General features: G+C 40.8%; 1 protein-coding gene across 7 annotated transcripts; it reads left to right on the forward strand.

The window, feature by feature from the left end:
- The first annotated feature begins 13 nt into the window (after positions 1 to 13).
- On the forward strand, positions 14 to 6236 carry RSKR (ribosomal protein S6 kinase related). 7 transcript variants are annotated; one of them, XM_028520554.2, is made up of 12 exons: positions 131 to 440; positions 809 to 1057; positions 1155 to 1238; positions 1365 to 1433; positions 3564 to 3633; positions 3865 to 3969; positions 4161 to 4201; positions 4413 to 4440; positions 4543 to 4632; positions 4720 to 4808; positions 4936 to 5046; positions 5493 to 6236. In XM_028520554.2, exons 1-12 carry the CDS (start codon positions 297 to 299, stop codon positions 5712 to 5714), a joined length of 1302 nt encoding a protein of 433 aa, XP_028376355.1. In that variant the 5' UTR covers positions 131 to 296; the 3' UTR covers positions 5715 to 6236. The 7 variants fall into 7 exon arrangements, with proteins under 7 accessions (XP_035889247.1, XP_028376355.1, XP_028376356.1 ...); XM_028520555.2 differs by having other exon boundaries at positions 812 to 1057; XM_036033354.1 differs by lacking the exon at positions 809 to 1057 and having other exon boundaries at positions 14 to 440.
- The last annotated feature ends 6232 nt before the right edge of the window (positions 6237 to 12468 follow it).

Genomic DNA, 12468 nt, shown 5'->3' on the forward strand with positions numbered 1-12468 from the left:
TTAATTGTGTTGAGTGCATGGGTTCATCTTGTCTATATCCTTCCCTCCCAATCAACCTAAGATACATACTCTAGCTGCCACTCTAAAGAGGGTAGCCTCTTCACTCTTGCCTAAAACTGTATCACAGATATTTCCCAGCTCTGGTGTGACACTAGCCCTATGCTGATAGGTCTCTCTGTACATTTTAGTTCTGGCTGTAAACCTGTTCTGACCAGGGGTAATAGGATTTGGGGATAAGGGTGAGGTTTGGCTGCATCACTTGCATTTCTAGTCATGAATAGCAAGAGGCAGGGTTCATGTGTAATACAACATCAGGGGGAGGAATTGCTTATGTAACTGGGACAGCAGATTTAGCGAAAAGAGAGAAGAGGCAGAGGCTGAGAATGGGAACAGTGAGCTGTCGGCAGGGACAACACGCCCGGGCGGCTGCTCTTCATGAGGTAGGCTGTGGGGCTCTGGCAGCCTGTCTAGGGGAGGTGAAGAAGACCTGGGCTTGAGGCCTGAGAAATGACTGGTGAGGAGCATGTTAGTGATGCCCACTGTGGGGGTGGGAAGGCTGTACTGTGAAAGTATCCCAGCCCCACACTGGGAGGTACAGGTTGAACCTTGGATGCCTCATGGAGAAAATGTCCAAATATTGCCTTCTAGAGGATTTGAATCACGTTCAGACCTTGGCCCAAAGCAAGAATAATGGTGGCAATTTTGCCTGGTCTCAAAAATATATTTCTAGGGTTGCTATTAGAGGGAGTGCCTGCTGAACCTGTAATGCCTCAGGCGCAGGTTTAGAGTGGCCTCCCTTCGTTCTCAGCAGGGTGGCAACATCCAGGGCCCCTGGGTCCGAGGCTGGAAGAGCCTCTGGTCAGGTGTGGGGACCACCAGGTCAGGCCTGGAAGAACTGTGGGGACTATTGGGGCATCAGTGCCAGCACCAGAAGCCCCTGGAGCCAGCCCCACCGCTAATAGAGAAGCCTCTGTCTGAGTGGCCAGTGCCTCAGATCATCAACCTCTTTCTGCCGGAGTTTCCCATTAGGCCCCTTAGGGGGCAGCAGCAGCTGAAGGTAGGTCAATGGAATCACTGGAAGACATCTTTGTTTTGGGGAGAAATCTAGAAATGACCAGAGTCTCAACTGTTCTATTCTCCATTTTTCTGTACAGATTTTAGGCCTTGTGGCTAAAGGCTCCTTTGGAACTGTCTTCAAGGTGTTAGACTGTGACCGGAAAGCAATATGTGCAGTGAAGGTAGGGACCTAGGTACTCTTCCACATTATTCTCTAGTCCCTGCCTCCAGTTTTGATTCTGGAAAGGTTGGGAGGAATTCAGTAGCATTATTCTCTTCTAGGAGTTATCATTCCTGTCCTGTTACAGGTGGTGCCTAAGGTCAAGGTCCTCCAGAGGGACATCCTGAGGCAATGCAAAGAGGAGGTTAGCATCCAGGTATGCACAGAACCCTGGAAAGGATCCTAGGAAGAACTATAAACTAAAGGTGGAGAAACTAAACTACAGTTGTCCTGCTTTTCCTGGTTCTGCCTATCCCTCTGATCCAACCAAAGTAGATCCTGGGAAAAGTAGCTACCAGCAGGGTTAGTCTAGGTTCTTTTTTTTGTTTGTTGTTGGGAACTTGTTCCAACTCATGTTGTTCTAACTTATGCTGGCTTTTTATGAGGCCAGCATAATCTTGACACCAAAGCCCAGTATGGACATTATCAGAGAAGAAAAACTGTAAACCAGTTTCACTCATGAAAGTAGATACAAAAATCATAAACAAAATATTAGACTGTGTGCAACAATATATAAATATGAAAATACATCACAACCAAATTGTATTTATTCTAGGAATATACCATATTTTTGGACCATAAGATGCACCTAGGTTTTAGAGGAGGAAAATAATGGGAAAATTTTTGAAGCAAAAAATGTGGTAAAATATTTAATAACACAAATAACATAATATTTCACACCAGTGTAAATGTAAACAGAACTCAACAGCAGTATTAACAACCACTATTCCTCCCAAATGCGGGGGGCGGGGGGGTGCATCTTATAGTCCGAAAAATACAGTAAGATTGGGTTAACACTTTTATAAATCAATGTAGAAACTTCTGCTTTCAGTCAAGATGGAGTAGAGGGACTGGATTTACCCTCACCCATGAAACAACCACAAACAGAAAAGGAGACTATAAGAGAATGTGAACAAAGGAACCCACAGCACTTCACAAAAGAATATACTTAAATGGCCTGTATATACATACACATATATACACATATAAACACATGAAAAGATGCTCAACATCCTTAGTTACCAGGGAACTGCAAGTTCAAACCAGAATTAAATAGCCCTACATTCCTACTAGAATGACTAAAATAAAGGAAAGGGGAGGAGAGAAAAGAATTAAGTAATATTTTTATAATACATAGAAAAAATCAGGATTTCCATCAAGGTCATTAACTAAAATTCCTGATTTTTAGTGGAATAACCAGTGTTTTCTTGTTTTGCTCATCTAAATTTTTAAATTTATTTTTTTAAAAATACATATAGCTCCTGTAATAAAAATTAGGGTTTCAAATGTTAGAATGCACATGCAAACATAAAATTAATCTGTTAACACATACAGAATTGGAAAGATCAAATCATTCAGTACTGAGCTGTTAGTATGTAAGTGTTTAAAAACAAAATATCTGGTGCTGTGGTCTGGTGATAAAATATACAAATAAGTCTATTAGATAAAAACAGCTAAGTGAACTTTAAAAAGCATGATATTTATGATGAGTTTCAAGCACTAACTGCAAAAACATCTCAAACCTCAACTGTTAGGTGACAGTTTAGCAACCAGAGATGGCACTTAATGCAAGCAAGTGGCTTGAGTGAACATACATTCAGCATTTATTACAAAACGGAAGGATTCCCCCCATGACAGAGGCATTGATACACTGCCCTCTGTACCTGGCACAGCCTGGGGGAGCTCAGAGCCACCTTCTCTGCCATGTTGCTGCTATCATGGGTTTCTGAGAGACACCCCACAAGACTGCTCCCTTCAGAGGGTCTAGTCCCTTCAGAAGAAGCATACGTTGTGTTGTCGCTGAGATTTGCTGACACAGAGCTACCTTTATTTGCAACTTCTGTTGGTTCTACAGTAAAATGCACCTCCTCAGTAATGTACAGTAAAATATCTTCCTCCCTTTCCCCCATCTATCCCCTCCTCCCCCTCTTGCTTCTCATGCTGGGGTGGGGGGGGGGGACTAGTGGCAGTGGCTTCCTCCAGCTATTGCTGCCCACCCCCAACCACAAGCTCAGCCCTGTCTTGGGCACCCCTCAGCCTGGGCAATGGCCCACCTGCCCCAGCTGCTGCTGCAGTGCCAGGGAAATCTCTTCAGCATGTCCCAGTGTGTTCTTAGTATTATGCTGGTTCCCAGATTACCAGGCAGACAGTCCCAATCTAGTTCACTTAACCTGAGAGGTGGAGCAGCAGCTCCATTTCTGCATAAGTAGGTATATTCTGACTTCTTGGCTGCCTTGATCCTCAGTGACCCTGTTCTTCCCTAATTTCCTGTTTTCTTTGTCCCTAGCGACAGATCAACCATCCTTTTGTACATGGTTTGGGGGACAGCTGGCAGGGAAAACGGCACCTCTTCATTAGTGAGTGACTGGTCTCTCCTCAGTCCCTGCGTCCTTCTATCATATTCCTCACCTGAGATTATCCATCCCTTTGGCTTGTTCTGCCTTTGCTTTATTTCCTTACAGCATTTCTCTCTCCCAAAGGGAGAGGGAACAAATAGCATATGGCATCAATTTGGGCAGGAGGTCTACAATGCCTTGAGCCCAGGCACAGTAGGCCCCAAATTTGCCCAGACTTCTGGTGCTTTGCAGTGTGCAGCTACTGTAGCACAGATCTGTACTCCCTGTGGTCTGCTGTTGGCTGCTTTGCTGAGGCTTCCATCCGTCTCTTTGCTGCTGAGTTGGTCCTGGTGCTGTGTAAGTGAAACAGGAGTGGTAATGGAAATGAGGGAAGAGTTAATGGCGGGGGGGGGGGGGGGCAAAAAGAAGAAAATTGGTATTAACTATGGAGGTCAAAGAACAGGGATAGGGATGGCATGGGACTACCAGAGTGGCTGGAAAGGACAGGAGAGCTGCAGCACATCCCATGCACTTGCTGTCATCCACAGGCTATCTCCATGACTTGGGTATCATCCATCGAGATGTGAAGGTAAAGTGCTTTTTTTCTTTGTCTGAGGAGGGGCCTTAGTAAGAAGTTTCACACATCCAAGAAATCATGGGATAGCTGAAAACAGCTGACCCATGGGGCCCTCATGGGCAAGGACCTCCCAAGTATAGACCTGAATGTTGAGTAGGGCCTCTTCAGCTGTGGGGTATACAGGAAGAGGATGAATAATAACTTCTCACCTGTGATTTTTCAGATGGAGAATATCCTTCTGGATAAACGAGGTAAGTCCTTTTCAGCCCCAGAATGAGAGGTATTTCATTTGGGAATAAGCCATGGCTGATGAAGGATGGAACAGAGTGGTGCTATTGCATTATCTTTTATAGGTCATCTGAAACTGACAGACTTTGGTCTGTCCCGCCACCTGCCCCAGGGAGCTCGAGCCTATACTATCTGTGGCACTCTTCAATACATGGGTAAGAAAAAAGCTAAAGCCGGTGGGCAAGCGTTGGGCAGGAGGATAGCCAACCAATGTCAATGACAAGTATCTTTCAAATCTGTAGCCCCAGAGGTCCTGAGTGGAGGGCCTTACAACCATGCTGCTGATTGGTGGTCCCTGGGTGTCTTGCTTTTCTCTCTGGCAACTGGAAAGGTGAGAGAATGAATGATAGTAGTGCTGGGCAGAGAAGAGAAAAATTTTTGCCCTGTGATAGGAAGACCTTAGAGAACCTTGCTTTTTTCCTGCTAAGAAGTGATACCCCCCACACCTCTTAACTCAGTTCCCAGTGGCTGCAGAGAGAGATCACGTGGCCATGTTGGCAAGCGTGACCCGCTATGGCTCTGAGATCCCAGCTTCTCTTAACCAGGGGCTTTCACTTCTGCTCCATGAGGTAAGGGTGAGCACCACTTTCCTTCTTGACTACCAAACAAACCATTCATTCTCTCCTTTTCCTGTCATTGAAGTGGTATTTCCCCATTCCACTGATTAATTATTTGTGGGGCAGGGCTCCAATTTGATCAAGTACTATGTTACTACTTGTCCTCTAACCAGCATTTCAAATTTCATTCCTGAGTTCCTGGTCCTCCAATTATCTGCCCCATCTGTAACAGGTCACTTCTGAGTGGGCCAGTGATACTTTCTTACCAGTATAGCTCCTTTATTCCTGCCTTTGCCCCCACATTAGCCTGTTTCCCTTTTTTAGAAATCCTTTCCTCTTTAGGGTTCTTTTTCCTGCCCTCCATGGCTCCATGAACTTGTTTTTCCTTTTCCAGTGTCCCTGTTAACATCCCCTTTCCTATCCCAGTCCCTTATCCTTGTTGCTTTATTTCCCTTCAGCTCTTATGCCAGAATCCCCTCCAGCGTCTACGGCATTTGCATCACTTCCAGGTCCACCCTTTTTTTCGGGGTGTGGTCTTTGACCCAGAGCTCTTACAGAAGCAGCCAGTGAACTTTGTCATGGAGACCCAAGCTACCCAGCCTAGTCCATCAGAGTCCATGCTGTTCAAGGACTTTGACTATAACCTGGAATCCTACCTTGTCCACTCCAGCCCTGCTTGAGGCCTTCTACTATAGATTGAGGGGCCCATTTGGGAACCTGAAGATCACATCCACTACCAACTCAGTATGACTGCCTTGATGATCCAGTTTGTTTTTACTTTGTAATCTCGTATCATTGTGTTCTTCTTCTAGGCATTGTACCAGAGTTTAATTCTTGGGCATTCTGCTCCTGGCAGCCATAACCGGCCCGAGTCCTTCCCCCATCATACAACCCGTCTCTCAATTCATTATCTCAGATCAGAGTGTCAACCTTTTTCTGTTTCATTTCTCCAGTGCTCAAACCCTGAAGCTTTTAGCCGGAGGCTTGTCTCACTTTCCCACTTTTTTTCTGCATCATTTTTCCTTTCTTGAGCAATAATAACACTTCATGGGTTTCCAAGGTGCTATTTATATGTTTAACAGGCTCTTCAGAAGCAGTGTGAATATTTCTCAGAGGTCTCAAAAGCTGGCATTTCAACTCCAATATGTATCTAAATCATATGATTCTGGGGGCACAAAACCAGTCTGTAATGAGTTTAATTTTAAATAATTTGAAAAGTGAATCATAGTAGCCTAATGTGACAAAGAATAAATAGGAAATTAAACATGGGTGTGTTAAATGTCATTAAAGGTAACTGGAATAGCTATCCATATTTTTTCCAAAACAAAACTGCTTTGAAAGACATAAAGATTCTAGCCCTGGCTGGCGTAGCTCAGTGGATTGAGTGTGGGCTGGGAATCAAAGTGTCCCAGGTTCGATTCCCAGCCAGGGTACATGCCTGGGTTGCAGGCCATAACCCCCAGCAACTGCACATTGATGTTTCTCTCTCTCTCTCCCTCCCTTCCCTCTCTAAAAATAAATAAATAAAATCTTTTAAAAAAAAGACATAAAGATTCTTTCTAAAAAAATTTTATTTATTGATCTGAGAGAGGGAGACAGAAACATCAGTTCATTGTTCCACTTATTTATGTATTCATTGGCCAACTCTTGCACGTATCCTGACTGGGGATCAAACCTACAACCCTGGTGTATCAGGATGATGCTCCAATCAACTGAGCTACCCATCCAGGGGTGACGTAAGGATTCTTAAACTGATCATTGCTCTAGACATCCCAGGATTCAGTTTCTAATGGGCAAACCAAGGGATTAAGAGGCATGACATCAATCTTAACATTTAAGAACTTTTTCCTTTAGTAATGAAAATCATCTGGACCTTAAATTTGTTATATATTTCTGGCCTTTTGACTTTTCATTTTTATTTAACTTCTCAAAAGCTTCATTTTTAATATTCTTCAGTCATATGATTTCTTTTTTCAGACCAAAGGGAGTCTGTAAAATATTCTGTGTACTTCTATTAATTCTGTCCCTGAATTAAGACAGATTTTCCCTGTACATAGCTAGCATTTTATTTGCCTCTATAGAATTGCTTTTTCTGGATTGCATTTTGGCAATCTGTATCAAATCCCTATGAAACTTAATTGCTGTCGATACTGTAAAGGGTATTTATGATTACAATTCGTAATGTTCTTTTTAAAGATGCATAGGAGAAATTTTCTCTGAACCAAGTTGTGCTTTCCCTGAATTGCTGTTTGGCTTTACCTTAAAGACACTGAATATTCAAATGACTATATTTTTCTTTTCATATTGATGCTAGACTACTTAGAGCCAAATTGTGGCCCACCTCCAGCAAGGGTTTAAGGACTTCATGTTGTATATTTTGTATGCTAGTTACTGTTATTAGGGAGACCTGAGTTAGGGGGCTCCCCCTCCTTGGTTCTTGTCTCACTCTCGAGAGATGAATTCAGTCAAGAGACAGCAAGTATAGTGGAAATGAGATAGTAAGTTTATTTATGAAATACACTTGAGCATGAAGGTACAAGCAGGCACCTGGCTAGACTGTGTGCACCGACTATTGGGATTTTAGGGGTTTTATGCTTGTAGCCAATTTCTGATTTCCCCCTCCTCCTCCCTTCTCCAGACCTTGGTATTAACATACAGTTTCAAAGGCTTCCTTTCCCAGATGGTGGAAATGATACACACAAGGCTCCCTCCTCCTGCGCTTATCATAGTCTTTTGATTTTTGGAACACCTGGCAATCTTATCTGACTAGGCTCAGGGCTGCTGAATTAATGGGTGAGACATGTCTCCCTTCCCCTCCCTGCCTTGGTTTGCTATCTACCCTGCCTAACAGCTACGTTCTTCCTACGTATCCTTTATTTTCTACCCTTATTTTCCTAATTCTCATTTTTCTGTTTTATCTTACTATATTATCTGCATCTTTGCAAGCCTTCTGGGAATGAGGCTGGGATATAAATAAATAAAAGGAGTCCCGGCCTGCAAACCAAAAGGATGCTGCTTCAATTTCCAGTCAGGGCACATGCCTGGGTTGCCGGCCAGGTCCCCAGTTGGGGGTGTGTAAGAAGCAATGGATTGATGTTTCTCTATATTTCTTTCCCTCTCTTCTTCATTTCCTTCCTCTCTGTCAAAAAAGTAAATAAATAAAATCTTTGAAAAAAATAAAAGAATGTATCCGTAATCTTTTTTTTTATTATCTCATTTGTTTCTCTTTACATTTTTAAAGCTGTTTTAAATTTACCTTGTAGTGACCAGAATTGCACATTAGATAAAAACCGTGAATACCAAAAATAGGAATTAATGGTTTCTAAAATAGTAGTTAAAGAGTATTAGATTGGAATTTAGGAGATCTGGTGCCTGGATTCATCAACTATCTCAATGCCTTTACACAAGTCATTTTAACCTCTCTGGGTCTTAGTTTCCTATGTATAAAATGAGGGGGTTGTAGCCACTGGTTCTCAATCGTGAGGGATGGGTTTCAGATTTCTGTAATGCTTTTTCAAAGGGAAGATGCAGATGGTTTAATGATTCTATGTGTCTGACTCAGTGTTAATGTTTAGGTCACCTAACATTATATTAGCTTCTCTGGTCACAGCAGCATATTGAGTTAAGGTCTTTAGGACATGGTTAACTTAGCATGTCACTAGGGTCCCTTTCCTAGGTCATATTAGATTGCTTAGAGACCATGATCATGTTTAAGTGTAGTTTGAATAATCTCTTACCAAATGAGGATATTGTTTTTTTTTTTAAGATTTTTTATTTCTTTATTTTTAGAGAGGGAAGGGAGGGAGAAAGAGAGAGAGAGAGAGAGAGAAACATCCATGTGCGGTTGCTGGGGGTCATGGCCTGCAACCCAGGCATGTGCCCTGACTGGGAATCGAACCTGCCATGCTTTGGTTCACAGCCCAAGCTCCATCCACTGAGCTACGCCAGCCAGGGCAGAGGATATTGTTAACATACTCTATTCAATCAGTGGTACACTACAACAGTGATTTTTCAGGCCTGAATGGAGGGGGAAACAGAAAATCAAAGTTTCAGACAGTATGATTTGAAAAAAGCACTGTCCCCTACCCCCTAGTTTTGATATGTTCATCCTTGGAAGGCACCCTTTACTCATTCAGAATCACTGACCTATAAATATAATACTTTTTATTTATATATATTAAGTTCACTTAAAATTTTTTTAATATACAACCTGAAATGATCTTTTAAGTTTAAACCTATACTTTAATTTGTCATTACCTAGAAGAAATCAGATACACCTGTAAATATGGATATTTTACCTTTACTCCCTCTGTCTTTTTTAAGAATTTAAGATTAGGCCCTGACCAGTGTGGCTCAGTTGGTTGGATGTTGTCTGGCAAAGTGAAAGGTTGCTGGTTTGATTCTGTCAGGGCATATGCCTGAGTTGTGGGTCCGGTCCCCAGTAGGCGCATGTATGAGAGCCAATCTTGTTTCTCACATCAATGTTTCTCTCCCTCTTTCTCCCTCCATTCCCCACTCTCTAAAATATAAAAAAATAAAATAAAAAGAATTTACACTTAGTCTCAAGACCAATTCTTATATACTTCTTCTAGAACAGTGTTTTCGTAGTTCTACTCATTGTCTCTCACCTCTAACCTAAATTACTTTAAAATATATTGATTTGTTCGTTTGTTGACTTGTTCACTGATTTTTTTTTTTTTTTTAAAAACTGGTAATCTCTATTCCTTAGTTACTTTTTTTTTTTAAGATTTTATTTATTTTCCCTGACTGGCGTAGCTCAGTGGATTGAGTGTGGGCTGCGAACCAAAGCATCGCAGGTTTGATTCCCAGTCAGAGCACATGCCTGGGTTGCAGGCCACGGCCCCCAGCAACTGCACATTGATGTTTCTCTCTCTCTCTCTTTCTCCTTCCCTTCCCTCTCTAAAAATAAATAAATAAAATCTAAAAAAAAAGATTTTATTTATTTTTAAAAAGAGGGGAAGGGATGGAGAAAGAAAGGAGGAGAAACATCAATGTGTGGTTGCCTCTCACACATTCCCAACTGGGGACCTGGCCTGCAACCCAGGCATGTGCCCAAGATTGGGAATAGAACTGGTGACCCTTTGGTTCACAGGCCGGCACTCAATCCACTGAGCCACACCAGCCAGGGCATTAGTTACTTCTTTAAAAGAGTAGTCCTAAGTGTAAAAATCTTGTCAAAGCTTTTTTAAAAAATTAATGAAATAAGATCATATTGATTGCATTATTAACCTCTGTTATGTGCTATATTGTGTCCCTCCCCTCAACTCACATGTTGAAGTCCTACACCCTAGTACTTCAGAATGTGACTGTATTTGGAGATAGGGTCTTTAAAGATGTAATTACATTAAAATGAGGTCATATGGGTTGGCCCTAATCAATATGATTGGTGTCCTTATAAAGAAGAGGAAATTAAGATACAGACACACACAAACGGAAAATGATATGAAGATACAAGGAGACAGCCATCTACAAGCCAATGAGAGAGGCCTCAGAAGAAACTAATGCTGCTGAAACCTTGATCTCAGACTTCTAGCCTCTGGAATTTTGAAAGAAAAAATTTCTGTTGTTTAAGCCACCCAGTCTGTGGTACTTTATTATGGCAGCCCTAGCAAACTAGTACAACCCTATGAAGACTTCTGATAAATTAATAAAAAATGATGGTTATTATTATTATTTTTAAAAAGCATGCTGCCTTCTTCCCTATAGGTTGGTTTTGTTTATATTCTGAGAACATATTATTTCAGATTTCACTGGCTTCTCTCTAAAGTTTTGCTGATTTATGGAGCTGTCACATTGCCTCCTTTGTTCAGTACTCTGTCATACACATTAGTAAAGCTAATAATTCCACAGTTTCATCCTGGTGGATACTTCTGAGTTGCTGATTTGGGTTATGGAATTGGATTTTTATAAAATAAATAATCTCTAAACCTAAAATTTCAAAACTACAGTTGTTCTTAAATAGTTGGACTCCTACTATATACATCACAAACAAAACTTAATTCCAGATACATTAAGGGTTTAAATGTGAAGATCAAAACATTAATCTTAGAAGAACATTTGGGAGGCTAGACCTATCAAGGACTGGAGGAGATACCCAGACCAAGACAGAAAATGAAAGCACTATAAAATAAAAAAACCATTACATAAAAATTTGATGAATGAATCACTCAAGAAACCCAGATGCTCTAAAAGGAAAGAAATATATTGACCACATTAAATTTTATCTCTGGCTAAACATAGTACGAATAAAGTCAATGAACAAAAAAAATAGATCTTAAAAAATACAACATGACAGGTAATGTCTATAACACAGAACTCTTTAAAAATTATAAAAGAACCTATTTTTTTAAGGGTAAGGAATATGAAGTGACAAGTCAACTAGATCTATTATATCAGTTGACCAAGAGGCTCTATAGAAGACATTGAGGGAAAAAAATGCAGGGGTATAAGAATGTTATTTGTGTAAAGGACACAATGCCTTCTTCCCCTTCCTTGTGTGTGTATGTAAGAGAGAAAGAACGTGAAAAAGTGAACATGAAGGGAGAGAGGAGTAATGCACGTGGAAAAAGAGAAAAAATAGAAAGGCACTAGCTCTTAATCCCAGAGACCCCAGTGTGCACATCTGTTAATTTTGAGGATAAAAAAAAGTAAACACAAAACACATGTGTGTGTGCATGTGTTTTCATAAAGGTGTACACATTTTGTTTACAGCAGGCAGGGGAAGCTTTGCCTTTAATACATCTTTGCATTGTATCATTTCACTGCTGTAACAAGCATCTGTTATTTTTATAATTAAAAAACACCAAATTAAAAAATTTATTATACAACACCAACAAACTATGTTTATGTCACCTATTTACAACTGTGTCCTCCCTCTCATATCTACCCTTATATATATCCCTTCTAATTTGCTGCTGAAGCACCATATCCTTTGGCTACTCACCTGGCATGTGACATACCAACTGCTACAAGGACTAAGCATTCTAATTCACACATTTTTATAATATACAAGCTTTTCTACTAGCACTTAAAAGTTTTCCATTGTGGTTTTTCTGTCACTTCCCACCTTTATTTGTTGAAAAATTTTGACCAGAAGTACATATACATTGGGACTCCTTCTGCTGAGTCTTGGGCAATCCCAAATTTGTGTTCTTACTTTGTCTTTCTCCCAGTTTTCCATTCAAGCAACTGCTATTTCTAGTGCCTGCAGTCTGGGACTATTGTTTCCAGAGCAGTGTTATCCAACAGAAATGTAACACTCATAAGTAATTTCAAATTTGCTAGTAGCTACATTAAAAAGGTAAAAAGAAACAGGTGAAATTACTTTTACTGTATTTTACTTAACCTAAATACCTAAAATATTTAAACACGTAATCAGTATATATTTTTAAAGATTTTATTTGTTTTTTGACA

This window comes from Phyllostomus discolor, chromosome 8, assembly GCF_004126475.2.
Source record: "Phyllostomus discolor isolate MPI-MPIP mPhyDis1 chromosome 8, mPhyDis1.pri.v3, whole genome shotgun sequence".
Classification (NCBI taxonomy): Eukaryota; Metazoa; Chordata; class Mammalia; order Chiroptera; family Phyllostomidae; genus Phyllostomus; species Phyllostomus discolor.